The 17,510-nt window shown below is 45.0% G+C and overlaps 1 protein-coding gene across 3 annotated transcripts in view; it reads left to right on the forward strand.

Moving 5' to 3' along the window:
- Positions 1-17,510, forward strand: part of CAMK2A (calcium/calmodulin dependent protein kinase II alpha) — a 249,234-nt gene that overhangs the window by 171,650 nt on the left and 60,074 nt on the right. For all 3 annotated transcript variants that reach the window (XM_088478264.1, XM_088478263.1, XM_088478262.1), the window contains 3 exons: positions 6,368-6,422; positions 9,123-9,188; positions 11,884-11,956. In XM_088478264.1, coding sequence (XP_088334390.1) covers positions 6,368-6,422; positions 9,123-9,188; positions 11,884-11,956 — 194 coding nt within the window. The remainder of the gene's footprint in view (positions 1-6,367; positions 6,423-9,122; positions 9,189-11,883; positions 11,957-17,510) is intronic.

Here is a 17,510-nt window from a genome sequence, read left to right on the forward strand (position 1 = left end):
TGGTCAGAGCCGCTGGTCACATTACAGATCTGCGGACCGGGCAGCGCCACCGCTGAGCTCCTCTGGGAGGCTCGGGCGCGCCCGGGCCGCTCCCTGCCTAGACACGGCGGCGTGACATCAAAGGTCACGCACGCCGCGTTGCCAGCCAGACTGCTCTCCCGCCTGCTTATACAGTACACAGCTAGGAAACACAAAGCCCTAAATCCACCAACATTTAGGTGTCAGGCAAATGCTTCTCTGAGCCGGTGGGAGATAATGTACAGATGCTTCTATACTCATGTACAGTATATCCCTCTGTTGTGCTTTACTTTGCCATAGATCCATGTTGTCATGCATGACATTGTTATCCCACCTGGCTTCTCCCCCACACACACCTTTTTCCTGATAGATAAGGGTTACTGTTATTGTCTTACATGTTATGTGGGAAAATCCACCTCCACACTAGTGAAACAATCACCTCGGGACTCATTTCTACAGTACAGTCTCACTCAGAACAGTTTTACTTACAGTGAAAGGCATTTAAAAAAGAAACCCCTCAATTCCCCGGGAGCCGGTGCCTACTCCTACAATGCCTCAAAGGCTCCAAAACGCAAATGTTAGCCATTGTAAAGGCTGTGAATCGACACGGAGAGGGGTAGGGGCGAGAGGTTTATAGAGACACCGTGATACAATGTTCCAAATTTCTATGCGTAACTATCAAGAGCTGATGTTTGGTAATTGCTGGAGCTGTTTGTGGGGGGGATCGCTGGCTCCCCTAGCTGTGTAAGTGTAGTTTGTATGATGGAAGAATTAGGCCACAATTAACGCATCGAAAGCTAATTGCCAGGCTTGGAAGGTTCAATTGGTTGTCAGCGTACAGAAATAGACCAGTATTCCCTCGTTGTTCTTTTGTCTCAGAACATGGCTATTAGCTTGTCACTGTGTGGAGTCCCCCTCCCACATTGTCCTCCCCTCACAGTGTGGGGTTTTCCACAGCCGAGGGGGTTAAAGAAGAAACAATCAGGTTTTAGTAGAGCTGCAATTACGTAATCAGGAGTTCAGCTAAATGAGCACCTCTCCTGAACCGTTCTTCTCTTTAAAATGAGATATATCCCCTAAATTATAAAATGCCAGTAGCTGCGGTTACCGGTTGCAGCATTTGTCAGCCTTGGACGTGGGCCATTGCTATCAGTGCGGGTTTTCTAGGAAGAACAAGTGTATTGTAACAAATAAAGTTTGACATAAGCTCTTATACAAAGCACCCACATTGGTCCTAATTCAGAGTTGTGCGCTGTACAAACAGCAGCTACGTCTTGGGAAACAGTGGCTGTATGCAATTATGCTAACACAGGAGGCTACTTGTGTAACTAGATGCCTCCTGCAAGCTTCTGAGATCCGCTGCAGCGTCCAAGCATCGGATCATCTGCGAAAACACTGACCATCTGAGTCACCCTCAGGTTAGGGAGGATGGGCGGAGTTTTCACTCTGGGTATGTAATTATGAGACCGGCGGACGCATGGCCGCCGGTCTCAATACCGACAGTGTAATCCCGGCAAGGGATCTAAAATAGGCGTCGAAATACTGACACTTATGTTAATCCCGACACCAGAACTCCGACAGGACGCCGGACGATCGTCCAATGCCAGGGGTATGTATCCACGTAGCCGGGGATGGGGGGGTTAGGTTTAGGGACCCCCTGGGGGGATTTAGGGTTAGGCACCCCACCGAGGAGGGTTAGGGTTAGGCTAGGGGAAGGGGGGGTTATGTTTAGGCACTAAGGGGGGAGGTTAGGTTTAGGCACAGTAAACTTACCTCCGCTGTCGGGATCTCCTCAATCGGGCTGCCAGCATCAGGATTTGTACCGCCGGGCTCACGTCTGGCGGTCAAACATACTGATGCCTTTACTCTGCTGGGGCCAGGAAATCTCTGTTGGAAGACGCAGACCCTGGTCTCACCACGCCTTGAAAACAGGGCCGACACCTCCCCCGTTTTCAAGGAACTTAACTATCACCGCCCCATCCCCACCAACCTATCCTGCAGCTTAGGAGGGACTGCAAGGAGGGAGCATAGCAGTCAGTGACCGCCACACTCCGAGTACAGATCCTGCGCATGCATCGGTCATTAAACATCGGAGTTGTGCGCAAACCATTGGGTTTACATGAAACTCTGAATCAGGTCGAATATGGATGTACTAAGGGGTTTCGTCCAACTCACTTCTTTATACAATGCTCTCCGCACATTGGCCCTGTTTCGGAGCCGGACGCTCTGACCAGAGCGCTCGCTCTGAATCAGGGCCCACCTCCATTAATATGGAGCGTCCTCCTGGACGCTCGTATAGCTGTGGGTCACCACCCACAGCATATACGAGCGTGCAACAAGATGGTTACGATGACCATTGCGACCATCGAAACTGCGAGCAAAAGCCTGCGGTTGGGTTTTTCAACCGCAAGGCTAGGAGTGATTTTGGCTCTATCAGAGCTAAAATCACTCCCACTGACATCACTAGTGATGTCAGTGGGGCCGGCTTCAGACGGTAGACGTTCCCTTGGGAACGCCTCCGTCTGGCAGGCACACCCCCGGCACGCCCACCAAAGGGGGCGTGCTGTCAGTCACCATCGACAGCACGCCCCCTTTGATGAGACACTCCAAGCGAAGGAAAGTCCTTCGCTCGTCGGGTCTAGCGCATGCGCATGACGGAGCTCCCTCCGTCATGCGCATGCGCAGTGGGGACCATCGACCCACTTGCGAGCGGACAGCCGCTCGCGAGTGGGTCTGAATGAGGGCCATAGGACCTAACCCTGGGATGGACTGAAATGTACCGTATATGTTCCTGCATTTTGTGCACAATAAAATGAGCATATATCCGCGTCTCTGTGTGGTTTGCTACTGGTCATCGTTATCTGTCTATACTCGGCGCAAACGATACACCTGGAAACAGACACTTCTACTCTTTTGTACAACTCTTCCTTGGGAATGACCCATCACACAGGGGCAGTTTAAGAGAGAAGGGGGCCTGTGTGCCACCCCCTCCTGCCGGTGCAGTTACAGAGTAGACTCTGACACCGTGCTGGACGTCTCCAGGAACATGGTGCCTGCGACGCGTTTCTGGTGAATTCTCTACTGCGCATGCGCAAATCTTCAGCAAAATGGCGGCTGCGTTGTTACCCCAGTGATCTCTGCAGCATCGGTGCCAGAATCCGGAGTGGTAATTATAATGTATGGGAGCATTGCGTGCGGTGTGCACCGCACACCCTGCGCCCATTATAGACAAGCAAAGGCCACTAAGGCCGGTTTGGCCGCCTCTGCCGTTTTCACTTGTAAGTGGAGATGTAATTGAAATACGCATGGTTCTATGCAAGCACTCGCTCTGAATGAGGGCGGCGGCATCTCTAAAAAGAGCCGGCCTCCTGGCCGCTCGCTAAGCTGTGGGTGACCACCCACAGATTTAGCGAGCGGCCAGGTTGATGGTCGCGATGGTCAAGACCATCACGACCATCGGGGCTTACAACGAGACTCTTGTGGTAGGGTCCCGTCTGCCGCAAGCCCCAGAGAGCTTCCGGCTGTAATAGAGCCGGAAGCTCTCCCACTGACATCACTGGTAATGTCAGTGGGGCCGCCCACAAACGGCAGGTGTTCGTTTGGGATCGCCTCCATTTGTGAAGCCACCCCCCCCGCCACGCCTACAAAACGGGCCGAGCTGTCGATCAACATCGACAGCCGCCCCTTTTGTAGTGAGCCCCGGAGCGAGAGAATTTCTCTCTCGCTCTGGGGCTTGCGCAGGTGCAGTGCGGTCGCTGCCCGCGCGCAGAGCCCAACATCGACCCACTTGCGATCGCTCAAGCGTTTGCGAGCGGGTCTGAATGAGACCCACTGTGCCCAGTACAATAAGCACAATAGACCCGCTTCACCAACAAACATACATTCAACTCGGCATCAACCCTTAGTTATTATGTTGGGAAGCTTCTTAGGTCCATTGCCTGACTGTGGTAGGGAGAAGATCAGTGAACTTGTATTGTGTGGATGGGTTAGATTGCTGTGTTCAGTCGGCAGGGGTTGGGAATGTCCAGGGAATAATTGTATTGTCTATAGCCCCTGTCCAACCAGACCAGCCTCTGCTCTACCTACATGCTTGGCAGGAGCAAGGAGAGCACAGCGGATACCGCAGAGTTCTCACTTTAAGGCACGTATTCAATTTGAGGCAAAAATCCGAGATCTGTGAAAAAGTATTGCCGATTGCGACTTTTCGCTAGGCGGGAACTTATCTCCGTATTCAATTGCAAACACTTCTTGTACGCGAAAACGCAATGCAATGTAATAGGCGAAAAAGATTTGCCTCTGAATAGGTGGAGAAAAAAAGTGCCAAATCGCTATTTTGGGGTGCAAAGGTGGGGATACCACTCAGCACCCATGGGATAGCGCCCCAAAGGATAACTGCATCAAAAAAAAATTAAAAAATAACGTGAGGAGCACCCCAAAAAAGCACTTTCAAAAAGTGCACAGTGGGGTACAAACATAAAAAGTAGCAAAATAGACATTTGGGGGGTCTGCAGGTATGGGGGAGGTGTTTTTTTTCATTGCAGGTGTTTGCTGAAGGTGCGTTTTTTATGTTTCTTATAACTTCACTTTAGCAACTTTTTAATATGCTAGCACCCATTTTCAAATACTCCAAATTTGACAGCAATACTTATATTCTCCTAAAAAACCTGCTTTATGTCATTCTTCACCACTTGTGCAAAGACGCTAATTAGTGTCAATTGGGGGTTCAGGCTGATTTCCCCGATTCTGACACCACTTTTGCGCCTGTTCTGACTTCGCGTGTCTCCGTTTTCGCATCTTTTCGAATTGAATAGGGTGAATCGCCGGTGCGCGCACGATAAGTATCCCTGGCTAAAATACGCGATGTAGATGAAAAGTTCGGCAGGCGAAAAAGTATCGAATACGGACCTTAGGCAGAATTGTTCAACCAACGTTATTGGAAGCGGAAAATCAGTGTTCAAAGTAAAAGTAGAGTATTATCTAGATGTTAAAAGGACTAAAGTTAAGTAGTTGTGTCTCTGAGCAAATTGAAACGCTACATACCCTAAGGGCTGTCTGTGAAGGCTGATTGTGCCAGAGCCCTGTGTACAGAAAGAGGGGAGAGCACCCTCCAAATCGGTCATGAGATCAGCTGCGTCTCCTGGGTGAGGTAGCCCCGGAATTCACTGCCATATCGGTATGAAGTGTATTTGAATTTAAAATGGAGAGCGATTACTTAGACTGTGCTAGGTCTGATCTAGCAGCAGAAGCGAGCAGTGAAACTGTACATTACACACCGGCACACAGCAATATACTCAGGCTGATTACCCACTGGATGAGCCTTAAATGCCTGACATGCCATGGTAAATGAGGGCTTGCATGTGCAGTTTTTTTGGTCCATGGCAACACAGCATTGTCCAGAATGGTACGCTTATGGTAAACAGCGACACACACCAAAGGATCCTGATTGAAAAAAAGGAAACGTTAGTAAAATCATGTCTGATAAGGGGCACGATATTGGTAACCTATAGCAACCCGTTGATAATTAATATTAACATTTATTTAAAAGCATTGATCAGTCTAGTACAAAGGGCCTGAATCAGACCTGCTCACAAGTGCTATGCACTCGCAAGCGGGTCGATGGCTGGGCAGTGCGCAAGCCCCTGAGCGAGCGAGAATTCTCTCGCTCCGGCGCATACATCCAAAAGGGGCGGCTGTCGATGTTGATCGACAGCTCGCCCCATTTGGTAGTCAGGCCGGGGGGCCTGGCTGGCCAAACGGAGGAGTTCCCGAAGGATATCAGTGATGTCAGTGGTGAGCTTCCGGCTGTATTAGAGCCGGAAGCACACTGGGGCTTGTGACGGACGAGACCCTACCACAAGGGTCTCGTCGCAAGCCTGATGGTCGCGACTATCGCGACCATCATCTGGCCGCACGCTAAAGCTGTGGGTGGTCACCCACAGCTTAGCGAGTGGCTAGGAGGCCGAAGAAAAAAAAACATGCGGCCGCCCTGATTCAGAGAGAGCGCTCGCTTTTTGTGAGCGCCTCTGAATCAAGACCTAAATCCTGCGAAAATGCAGGTGAGGGCTGTCACCAGCTATAGCTCTCACCAGGGCCATTCTGCAATGCTCTTCAGTGGGCAGTGAAGCCTATGTATCATGAACAGCTGTGGTACAATGTCCTGCTGGTGCGAATACCAAAGCAGGACGTTAGCCGCTGTTGCCCACAGGAAAAAAATAATTATTATTAAAATAACACATGCTCCGCTATAGGATGCAAATTATAATCCCATAAATATTTATTTTCTTCCCTAATTAAATGGAGGCTGTGATGATTTAATTGCCCACATTTACGTTACCCCATTCTTTTCCAGTGAGACTACACGACAGTATCTCGGAGGAAGGACACCACTACTTGGTGTTTGATCTGTAAGTATGTGAGCTTTGCCTAATCTGCATGCAACAAACTGTGACTGAAATCGCAATGAATAAATAATGCTATAATCAGGGCTGTAATTTATGTCGGAATTTATGCATGATTTTCAGAGAATTATGTTGCTTAGTTGTACCCAGTTTATTATAATGATTATTCAAATTGTTTTTCCATACACATTCTTTGCTGAGCCCTTGTAATGGCCCATTTAACACTGCGTGTACGCATTCGGATGCTGCATGTTGCTATCTTAGAGTTTGTAGTGCACTCAGCTATAATCAAGGCCGAATTAAGGGCCACATGGGCCTGGAGCTGAGATTGATCAAGGGCCTATGGATGGAAGTTGTGACCAGTGCTCTGCGGTTGTGACCAGCGCTGTGTGGGTGTGGTCAGTGTGGGTGTGGCCAGTGTGGGTGTGGCCAGTGTCATGTGGGCGTGTACACTCGCTACACTATCAGCCACACTGTCTCCCTAAATGCAAAAAAAAAAAGTAGAAAAATTGCATCATTTTGTGAGGAAAATGGAAATACAAATTTAATACTTAAGATTTATGGCCGACAGTGTGGCCAGCTAGGGTGGCTGGTTATCATACTGCATGGGTCTATTTTTATATGGAGGCCCGGAGCTATAGTCCCTCCCACCCCATTGATAATCTGGCCCTGGCTAGAGTAACTAACGCACATGACCTAACAAAACAATCTCTTGGTTTAACATTTTGGAATTCAATGTGTAACACCCACAAGCAATGCAAAACTTAGGGGTCTATTTACTAAGCAGTGTTAGGAGACAGAGTGAAAAGTGATAAGGTACCAGCCAATCAGCTCCCAACTGTCATCTCACAGTCTGTGTTTGAAAAATGACAGTTGGGAGCTGATTGGCTGGCACCTTATCACTTTTCACTCTGTCTCCTAACACTGCTTAGTAAATAGACCCCTTAATTACACAGTCATACTCATTTCTAAAGGGGCACATCCACTAGACGATCTACTCCCTGTCCAATCTCTAAACGATATTTCCCTTGATTTTTTCCATTGAAATTTTATCTTTCAGTCTGAACGATTTGCAAACTATTTTTAATAGATCAAGTGAAATTGAGCTGCATGTTCAGTCGACTGATGAGACGATCAAACGACCAGCGGGAGCGCGCATCATTGATCGTTAACGACCAAACACTGCACGATTCATAAACGATTTTTAAATGATTGAACAATAACGACGTCGTTATCGTTCAATCGCCTGCTAAAATCGTGTAGTGGATGCCCCCCTTTAGAAATGTTCTAGAAAGCTGTTACAGCAATTTTTTTTGTATACCACAACTTCATCCTCAGGGGAAAGAGCATTTAATGAGTTAGAAAATATTTAGCCCTTCAAAATTTGGGGCCCTGAAAGGCGCCTTGGGTGCCTAGGCCTAACAGAGCGAGAATGGCGGCCAGACTATAGAGGTATAATTGTTTTCATTCTATGGGCCTGATTCAGTACGGATCGCAACTACGAAATCGCAGGCCACGCAGCTGTAAATATATGCTAATGCCATACTTGCCTACCCTCCCGATTCAGCCGAGCGCCTCCCGAAAATCGGGTGCTGCTGCCGGCCTCCCAGAAAGGCAGGCAAGACTCCTGGCAGCTGACGACACCCCCCACACACACACACAGTCAGCAGGGGGCCGGTGACGTGATTCTCGCAGAATCGCGTAATTTTTGCCTCATATACTGTTTCACAATGCCGGAAATCTCGGCATTGTGTAGCGGGGGCGGGGCGGGGCCAAACTGACACGATCAGATGGACACGCCCCGCTCTACCCACAAATGCCGGTCACGCCCCCTTGATTTGCCGATCCGGCTGCCCCCTCCCGGGAGGAGGGCGTTCAGCATTCAAATGGACAGGCACACCTGCGTTTCTTCAACCACTCCCCTGTCGCCACCCCCAAATGCTCACGGCCTGTCACTCACTCTGCGATGGATTCCTGTGTGCATAATCGCACTGCGATCACAGCGCACGCACAGTGCGGTTTATACGCATGCGCAATGGCTAACAATCGCTCGATCTGCATACGCATTGCATTTGTGATCACTGCTGAACCATGCCCTATTTTCCATCCTTCCTTTTCCCTACATATTTATGCCCATTGCAAAGAAATATTACAAATCCTATAAGAGGTATAGTACACCTCTGCTTTACTGAGTGCCAGGCGAATGTACAGAGCTCTAAATTACTTGCCTAAGGGGTTTATTTACAAAGCCTTATCTGCGTTCTGGCATCAAAAAGGTGCCACAAAGCACCTCAAAATATAAACCCTGTTCCTTTTGGGGTCGCTCTCTACACACCGGCTTTCCATACTGGTCCCAAGCGATGATGGATCAGCACAAAGCAACACTGTAGGCACAAATACAGTCGTTTCAGGAAAGCTTGTACAACCAATCAAATAAAGTGTCACAGATGTGAAAAACCCCTTTAATACTAAACATCAGATTTTCGCCAACTCTGAAGCACTAATGACCCCAGCGAGTATACACAATTTCGGGAATTACGTTTATTTTTAAGGCATGAATGACCCAAGGCTATGGTGCAGCTGGATAAAGTTTGTCATTGAGGGAGAGACTAAGGGACTCTTTATTGAGTTTGACAAATGTTGTCTGAAGTGTTTAGTAAGATGCGCCTGTGCCCATCACCAGATGACGGTACTGTGTCTCCGCAGGGTCACCGGAGGAGAGCTGTTTGAGGATATTGTTGCCAGGGAATATTACAGTGAAGCAGATGCCAGGTCAGTGTGTACTGCTAATACCAAAGATTGTTGCCGCATTTGTAGTGTTATTATTTGCCTGCAGTCACTGACATGGAAAATATATGCACACCTGGAGCTGATAGTGGGGGACACTCGTACAACTAGTGCACAGGAGAGAAAGAGTCTGGAAACCATAAAGACCAGATAATATGGTCAAATAATTATATTATTTGATTGAAGACATCAGATGTAGCTTAAAATAACATAGTCTAAAGCTGGCCACACACTAGACCAACTTTCATCCAACCAGCCAACTAGTTGATTGGTTGGAATGAAAATCTGGTAACGTATGGGAGTAAATGATGATCAGCAATTTGCTCCTAAATGCCAGAAAACAGATGAAAATGGTCGTCAGACAAGTTTGTTAAATGTTTGATCTAAACAATTTGTTCAAACAACAGTTTTTGTAAATTTTACGGCTTTTGGGAGCAAATTGCTGATTGTCATTTGCTTTCATTCCTTACCAGGTTTTCATTCCAACCAATCAACTAGTTGGCTGGTTGGATGTAAGTTGGTCTAGTGTGTGGCCAGCGTTACTCTAAACAACACGTCTTTGTAAATACCGTATGGGACAAGAGAGCAATATTGACAAGTATGACATCAAAGGAAACACACAATACGAATAATGACGGGATTATATGAGAGTTTCATGGGTAAAATCTCCTACTGCAGATAATCTGGGAACTGGTCACTGGCCCTGATTCAGAGCCAGACGCTCTTTGTGAGCCCTCGCTCTGAATCAGGGCGGCCTTTTCTTTTTTTGCCCGACCTCCAGGGCGGGCGGCCAGGTGATGGTCGCGACCATCGGGCTTGCGACGAGACCCTTGTGGTAGGGTCTCATTCCTGCAAGCCCCAGTGAGCTTCCTGCTCTAATAGAGCAGGAAGCTCACTACTGACATGTCAGTAGGGCCGCCCACAAACGGCAGGCGTGCCTTCAGGAACGCCTCTGTTTGTCCAGCCACCCCACCTCCCGGCCTACAAAACGGGGCGAGCTGTCAATCAACATCAACAGCCGCCCCGTTTGTAGCGAGCCCCAGAGCGAGTGAATTTATCACTCACTACGGGGCTTGCGGCGCGTGCGCAGTGCCCCACCATCGACCTGCTTGCGACGCTGTGCGCTCACAAGCGGGTCTGAATCAGGCCCACTGGTTGCAATTGCTATTATTAGTAGCTCTTTAACCAGTGGCATATCCATAATAACCCCACAGATTCGCCACGGTGCACATGTGGCTTGAATGGGATCCTGTATGGTGTAATCCATTGTGTTCAATGGAATGTGTCATGCAGTAGAACGCCATAGTATCAGGGGATGATCCGAGTAGAAAAGTCAATGAAGTAGGTAGAGGGTTTCTCCACTCGAATCGCTGTGAATTGCGCCATTATGATGCCGCTCCCTCACACCGTTCCGCCTAAAATCACAGATGTAAAATGTGTCAAGATAAACCTGCTGTCCATTGAAATTGTTAGTGGCCGTTTCCAACATTTATACAGCAGTAATTACAGTTTAGTTTGGTCGTTCGACCTTTCTCTGGTCCAACACTGCTAGCCCTTATATAGGGGAAATTAACATTTTTTGCCGGCTTTTGTAGAAATTAAGTTTTTGGGCCATCCATCAAAAAGGTAATGCAGGAGATATCACAGATACTGTATCTCCTGCTTACCTGTCTCTCCCAAAATGGCCACTATCGCCATACACTAGTATGGGGACAGAAATTTATCAAGCTCAGAAAATACAGTATTTTCAGAGCTTGACTGCTGGAGCATTCGCCATCTTCAGATGGCGTTTGCTCCCGCTTGCAGCGCATCCCCTGCTCCTTCGGTATGGGAAGGAGCCCCAGGTTTGCGAAGAGGGATCCTTACAGATCCCTCCGCCCCTGTAAGGCTCCTTCCGCAGGATGCCGGGGCTTTTGTGTTCCTGCATGAACTCTAGGTCACACAGGCGCAGTAGTTGAAGAATTGCTCTGACGCTTGCCACGAGTTGAAATGTTAATTAGCAGGGTCCGCTCGGACCCCGATAATTAACATAATGATTAGCTCCCATAGTAGTAAGTGTAAGCTGGACTTCTGTATTTTTTTGTTCTCTCCAAGTATTTATTTGAACATTTTTATCACATAATAGTAATAAAGTCCAATCACGTGGTCACCACAATGTAATGATTGCGCAGTAAAACAGAAATTATGTCTATAGTGAATGATACCTGGGGCCAAATGTAATAGGGAGAGAGTTTAGAAAATGTGAGAGAAAACTGTCACATATTTAAACTCAGCCAATGGAATAAAGTCACAGAACAGGCACACTCATGCTTTTCAGACTCAAACAACTCTCAAGATTTAAACTCTCATCCAGGTGTTTCCTGTTTTGAAAATACAACTCGATCTATGAGAGAGTTTTACTACTAAACTCTCACTTTTTCTAAACTCTCACCCTATGGCATTTGGCCCCTAGTGAGAGTTTACTAAAGTGAGAGTTTTAAAAGTGATGTTGCCCATAGCAACCAATCAGATTCTACTTAACATGTAACTAGCACCTTCTAGAAGATAATAGCTACAATCTGATTGGTTGCTATGGGCAACATCTCTTCTAAAACTCACTTCCAAAATCTCTCACTTTAGTAAATTTACCACCTATTATCTATATTTCTGTCTTGTACTCTTTATTTTGCTTTTCTTCTAGTCACTGCATTCAGCAGATATTAGAGGCAGTACTGCATTGTCACCAGATGGGGGTTGTGCACCGGGATCTGAAGGTAAGATAACAACTACCAAGACCGCCCATGTACTGTCTGTCATTTCAGAACAAGTATATGTACTGTAGCATGTATTTACCTTCAATTGACAGTAGAACATAGGGGCTTAATGTATGCCATCAGCAAATTGACATTCACAATGTTGACACCAAAATGTCAATAGTTATGTCGGCATGGTTGAAATGGCGATATAATAAATGTTGACATCTGTAAACTGTCGACATGGACAGAATGACGACATAAAATGTCGATATTAGCATTAGGGTTAAATTTAGGGTTTAGAGATAGAAGTTTGAAATTAGGGTTAGTGTTAGGGATAGACTTACCACAGAAGCACTTTGTTGACATCCTGACCATGTCGACTTGCTGAATGTTCACTGTTGACATAACGTCCGAAGCCAGGCTTAATAGATCTTTTACATAGTTTATAAAGATAAGACCATGTTATTGCTTGTTTCATCAAAAGTGTACAGATGTGTCCTCATACACCTTTACTTTTTTGCTTAATTTTTTTTTCCTGCAAAAGTATTCATATAAAGTAGCAGATTAAAGTAGTAAATTTTAAGAAAAATCACAAGGTGTAACTAATTTGCAGATTCAAAGGCATGGCAAATTTGGCCATATGGCTAGATTATAGGAAAGGTGTATGTGGACACATCTGTATGTCACACACCCGGCTCTATGAGATCGCAATCACTAGCCAATGTCAATGATTTGTTAGGATCAGCGCTCACTTGATCCTGCGTTATGAGGTTGTGACACAGAGTTAATGAAAATAACAGCCACCTTGCTTGTCTGTCTAAAAATATTTACACTCCCCAGTATCAGTAACAGTAACAGTAACGCACAGACTTATGATTAATTCCCAAAGTCTTTGCCATCACTGTTGTTTTAGGAGCTACTTACTCCAAATAAAAATACTTATGTTTTCCTTATGCAACTAAAATTAGACCTTCCATCAGTCCAGTTATCATTACCCAAATAATAATATGTAGTGCAGAGATGCAGCATGGATTAGCCGAATCCACAAGCAAAATGGATCCGTTAAGAATCACAGTGACCAGTCTTATTAAATGATGTTTAATATGACAAAATACAATGTTTAAAGTATATACAAAAACAACTAATAACAATGACATACAAAGATAGTCTTAAGCAAATAATTTTCTTAAAAACAAAAAACAATTTAAAGAAAAGTGTCACTTACATGGTCCTGTTAACAGGGTGATGCAAATAAATGGAGCAATTTCCAATGTCAGATTGGCTCCCAGGAATTGTACAAAGTTTGTATGTGGAATATGGTATTTATTTCTATATGGGTGTCAGGTAACCCCTCCATTAACCCCCCACACACACACACACACCCTTCCTTCTTGCTTGTCGGCACTAGCTATTTTCATGTTCCCATGCAAACTAGCCAGGATTCTGCTTGCAAGCACAACCATTTCTGGGGTGTGGGCATGAGTATGCTGTCAAGGTCGGTGTGACACTCTCCAGCCAACAAGGTGAGAAGGGCAATAATCCAACAGACAGATTTTGCCATTATTTTCTGGCAGTCCAAATGTACTATACACAAGTCTGCCAGCCTCACACAGGATTTTCTTAGACAAATAATTACCTCAGTAGCTGGACATGCACATAAAGGTTCACTTGCAAGTAGCCACGCTGGTAATGAAAAAAAAAGTATTAGACAGTACAAGCACAGGGTTCCATGTTGCCTAATATCTTGTGTTCTGTAACATAATCACAACAGTGTGCATGTTAATAGCAATAGTGCCACCTACATGAAAAAGTGTCATCCAGAGGCTTTTCAATGGCAAAAGCCTTAATGAGAAGTGATGTCACTTTACTGAGGAACTAAGGACTATACAGGGCCGTAGCTAGGGTAGTGCGGCTGGTGCCATCGCACAGGGCACCACAGGGCAGGGGGTGCTGTTTGGGCCTGTCAAATTTCTGTTTATTATCATTCTTGCTTGTAGCTTCCTCTTATTTCATCCCCAGCATCTCCTGGCCTCTCCTTTCTGTTCCCTGGCCCTTCCCCATGAAGCCATGGCCCTTTTTTGGGTGCATTATGTCACCTTCAAAAATGTGGGGGATGCCAATGCTCTTTCTGGCACAAGGCACCAAAAAGTCTAGTTACGGCTCTGGGACTATATATACTACTGTAGCAGTTATTCAAAGCTGCTGATTTTCTGCAGTTTTGTCCAAGGGATTTAAAAAGATAATAAAATAAAATTAAATGGAATGTTTCTTCATTCAATTTTATTGCCTATTTATATCATGTGGGCAAGACCATCGAAAACTGATGGCTTTCAAATCAAGCCTCTTAGTAAATATAGCCCTAAAACATCACACCCACATCTACACCAGTCAGGCATGTTATAAAATCCAACTTTTTGCTAGTACAGGGTCTTTATTTGAATGAAGCAAGAAGAAAGAAACAATTCTGGCGCTAAAACAATAATCAATATAATAAACACTGCTGCAGATATCAAACTCCGTGTGGGTTTGAAGAGAAGATCAAAAAGAACAAAAAAAGGAAAAAAATCTGCGCTGTCTATAATTTGTACTGGTGTTAATATTGTATGTAAACTAAAACACAGATGATACTAAAAACATAAAATACCATATATTTAATACATATTAAGAAAAAACACACAACAATGACAATAATTTCATGAATCAAAAAAACCATTAGTAGGAAAATAATTGCCAGTGACCAAGGTAAAGCATCTTTGCAATCTTTCCCAGTTAAATTGAAGTAATAGCTGCTGGCATCCGTATAAAAGTCTCTATTTGTGTCTATTATCAATGTTTCCACTTGGAAACTATCAGTTCACTTGTAACATATAAGAGATCACTGTTGTAATTGTTTCCAGCGGACACAGCTGATATAAATCAGTATATCCTGCAGCAATTGGGGTAGATCACATTTGCATTGTAAAACATTTATAATATTCCGACTTTTATATTGGCTCTGCTGGGCTATTAATATTGGATAAAAGTCAAGCAAGTCCAAGGTAACCCCAACGTTTTTTAGGGGAATTTTCTTGTTGTATTAGAGGCACATGTATAACCGCTTGACTATTATTATATTGAAAGATATTAATTCCAAGCGTCAGTACTACATAGTTAGAGCACTGCTCTGAGTACTCACGGACCAGTAGATCAAGCGGTGTGGGGGCCCCCTATTTACAGTGCCGTCCTCAGTGCCCAGTGGCCAGGGAATCCAGGGTGAAAACTGCTGGAGCCGTGGATAACAAAGCTGCGGCGTATCTCCGTATGTCGATCCCGCAATAGGTGCAAGCCAGCTGAATCCTGCTGGTACACTAACCGGCTCCCGGATAGAGATTCACAGGTGTCGGAATATTGTTAGCTGGCAGTGGTATGTTGTAGTAGGCGGGACCTACTCACGATCCGACATACCACTGCCAGCTAACAATATTCCGACACCTGTGAATCTCTATCCGGGAGCCGGTTAGTGTACCAGCAGGATTCAGTTGGCTTGCACGTATTGCAGGATCGACATACGGAGATACGCCGCAGCTTTGTTATCCACGGCTCCAGCAGTTTTCACCCTGGATTCCCTGGCCACTGGGCACTGAGGACGGCACTGTAAATAGGGGGCCCCCACACCGCTTGATCTACTGGTCCGTGAGTACTCAGAGCAGTGCTCTAACTATGTAGTACTGACGCTTGGAATGAATATCTTTCAATATAATAATAGTCAAGCGGTTATACATGTGCCTCTAATACAACAAGAAAATTCCCCTAAAAAAACGTTGGGGTTACCTTGGACTTGCTTGACTTTTATCCAATATTAATAGCCCAGCAGAGCCAATATAAAAGTCGGAATATTATAAATGTTTTACAATGCAAATGTGATCTACCCCAATTGCTGCAGGATATACTGATTTATATCAGCTGTGTCCGCTGGAAACAATTACAACAGTGATCTCTTATATGTTACAAGTGAACGGATAGTTTCCAAGTGGAAATATTGATAATAGACACAAATAGAGACTTTTATACGGATGCCAGCAGCTATTACTTCAATTTAACTGGGAAAGATTGCAAAGATGCTTTACCTTGGTCACTGGCAATTATTTTCCTACTAATGGTTTTTTTGATTCATGAAATTATTGTCATTGTTGTGTGTTTTTTCTTAATATGTATTAAATATATGGTATTTTATGTTTTTAGTATCATCTGTGTTTTAGTTTACATACAATATTAACACCAGTACAAATTATAGACAGCGCAGATTTTTTCCTTTTTTTGTTCTTTATTTGAGTGGCAGTCTGAGGGCTGCTTAACTGCCTCCTACAGTTCAATTAATGTATATATTACATCATGGTGTATTGACACCAATGGGCTAGCTGAGTAGTCAGTGACTGGACAATAATACAGTATACTCATTTTCCCAGGATCTACTACTTCCAAAAACTAAATAGATATTGGATGAAGTCATAGTTATAGCACAGTGCAAAAAAAACAGTAAGAAGCTATTCCTGTGGATATTTCACAGTTCAATTCTTTTTGGAGCTCTACCATCGAGGCCCCAAGAGTTATGCGATGTTGCACTACTTTCATTAACACTTGATAGAGGTGTTGTCTGCATAGCAGTATAAGAAAATAGCACCTTTCTGTTCTTCAGTCACACACCAAACTGCTTTCACGCTCTACTATTTGGCAGGGACTGGATTATGTGTACTAATTACTGTACTCCTTTCCTGCTAGGCGTTACGGTTTATTGTTGCACAGTGTTGAGCTTAATTAGTCTTTGGCGATAGTGTTCAACAAAGCAATAATGTATGGCCAATGCGGTACGATAAAATTATTTATTGTTAACATAAAAAAAGTTTCAGATTTATAGGGATAATAATATTATACTGTAGATGGAAACTTCTTAATTGTAGATTCCAGCAATTTATAACACTAGCTGGTTGGCAGAACAAATTACCTTTAAAGTAATGAATAAAACATGGTGGGTGGTACACGTGTCACGATACAGAACCACTACCACAATTGGTGCAGTTAATTATGTTGTCATTAATTTGCGCCTCCGGTGGTTGATTGAGAAGTTCCAGATCATAACTATGAATATACTGGAATTGTGCAGAGACATACTGGTCTATTTATCAAGCAATGAAAAGTGTAGCGAAGTGGACCAGTGGAGAAGTTGCCCATAGCAACCAATCAGATACTACCTGTTATTTTATAAACTGTACTTGATAAATGCTACTTCAAAGCTGATTGGTTGCTATGGGCAACTTCTCCACACTTTTCACTGCTTAATAAATAGATCCCATGGGCATGGTCACCACCAAATCTAAGAAACACAGTGGAGATCACTTATAAGGTCTACCGATATGCACCCCAAATACTTTAGTTTTTGCACTAGCGCACATGGATCGTCCAGCCACCGCACGTCAAGGTGCATGCCTACCCTGGGATCACAGAAGGTGTCAACACCAGCTGGATGTGTGGGGAAGCTTCACTGGTGTGTGGCATGAGTCACGGGGCGTGGCTTTGTGGCACAGTCCTGTCTCTC

This window comes from Taudactylus pleione, unplaced genomic scaffold, assembly GCF_031769625.1.
Source record: "Taudactylus pleione unplaced genomic scaffold, aTauple2 ptg000212l, whole genome shotgun sequence".
Taxonomy (NCBI): domain Eukaryota; kingdom Metazoa; phylum Chordata; class Amphibia; order Anura; family Myobatrachidae; genus Taudactylus; species Taudactylus pleione.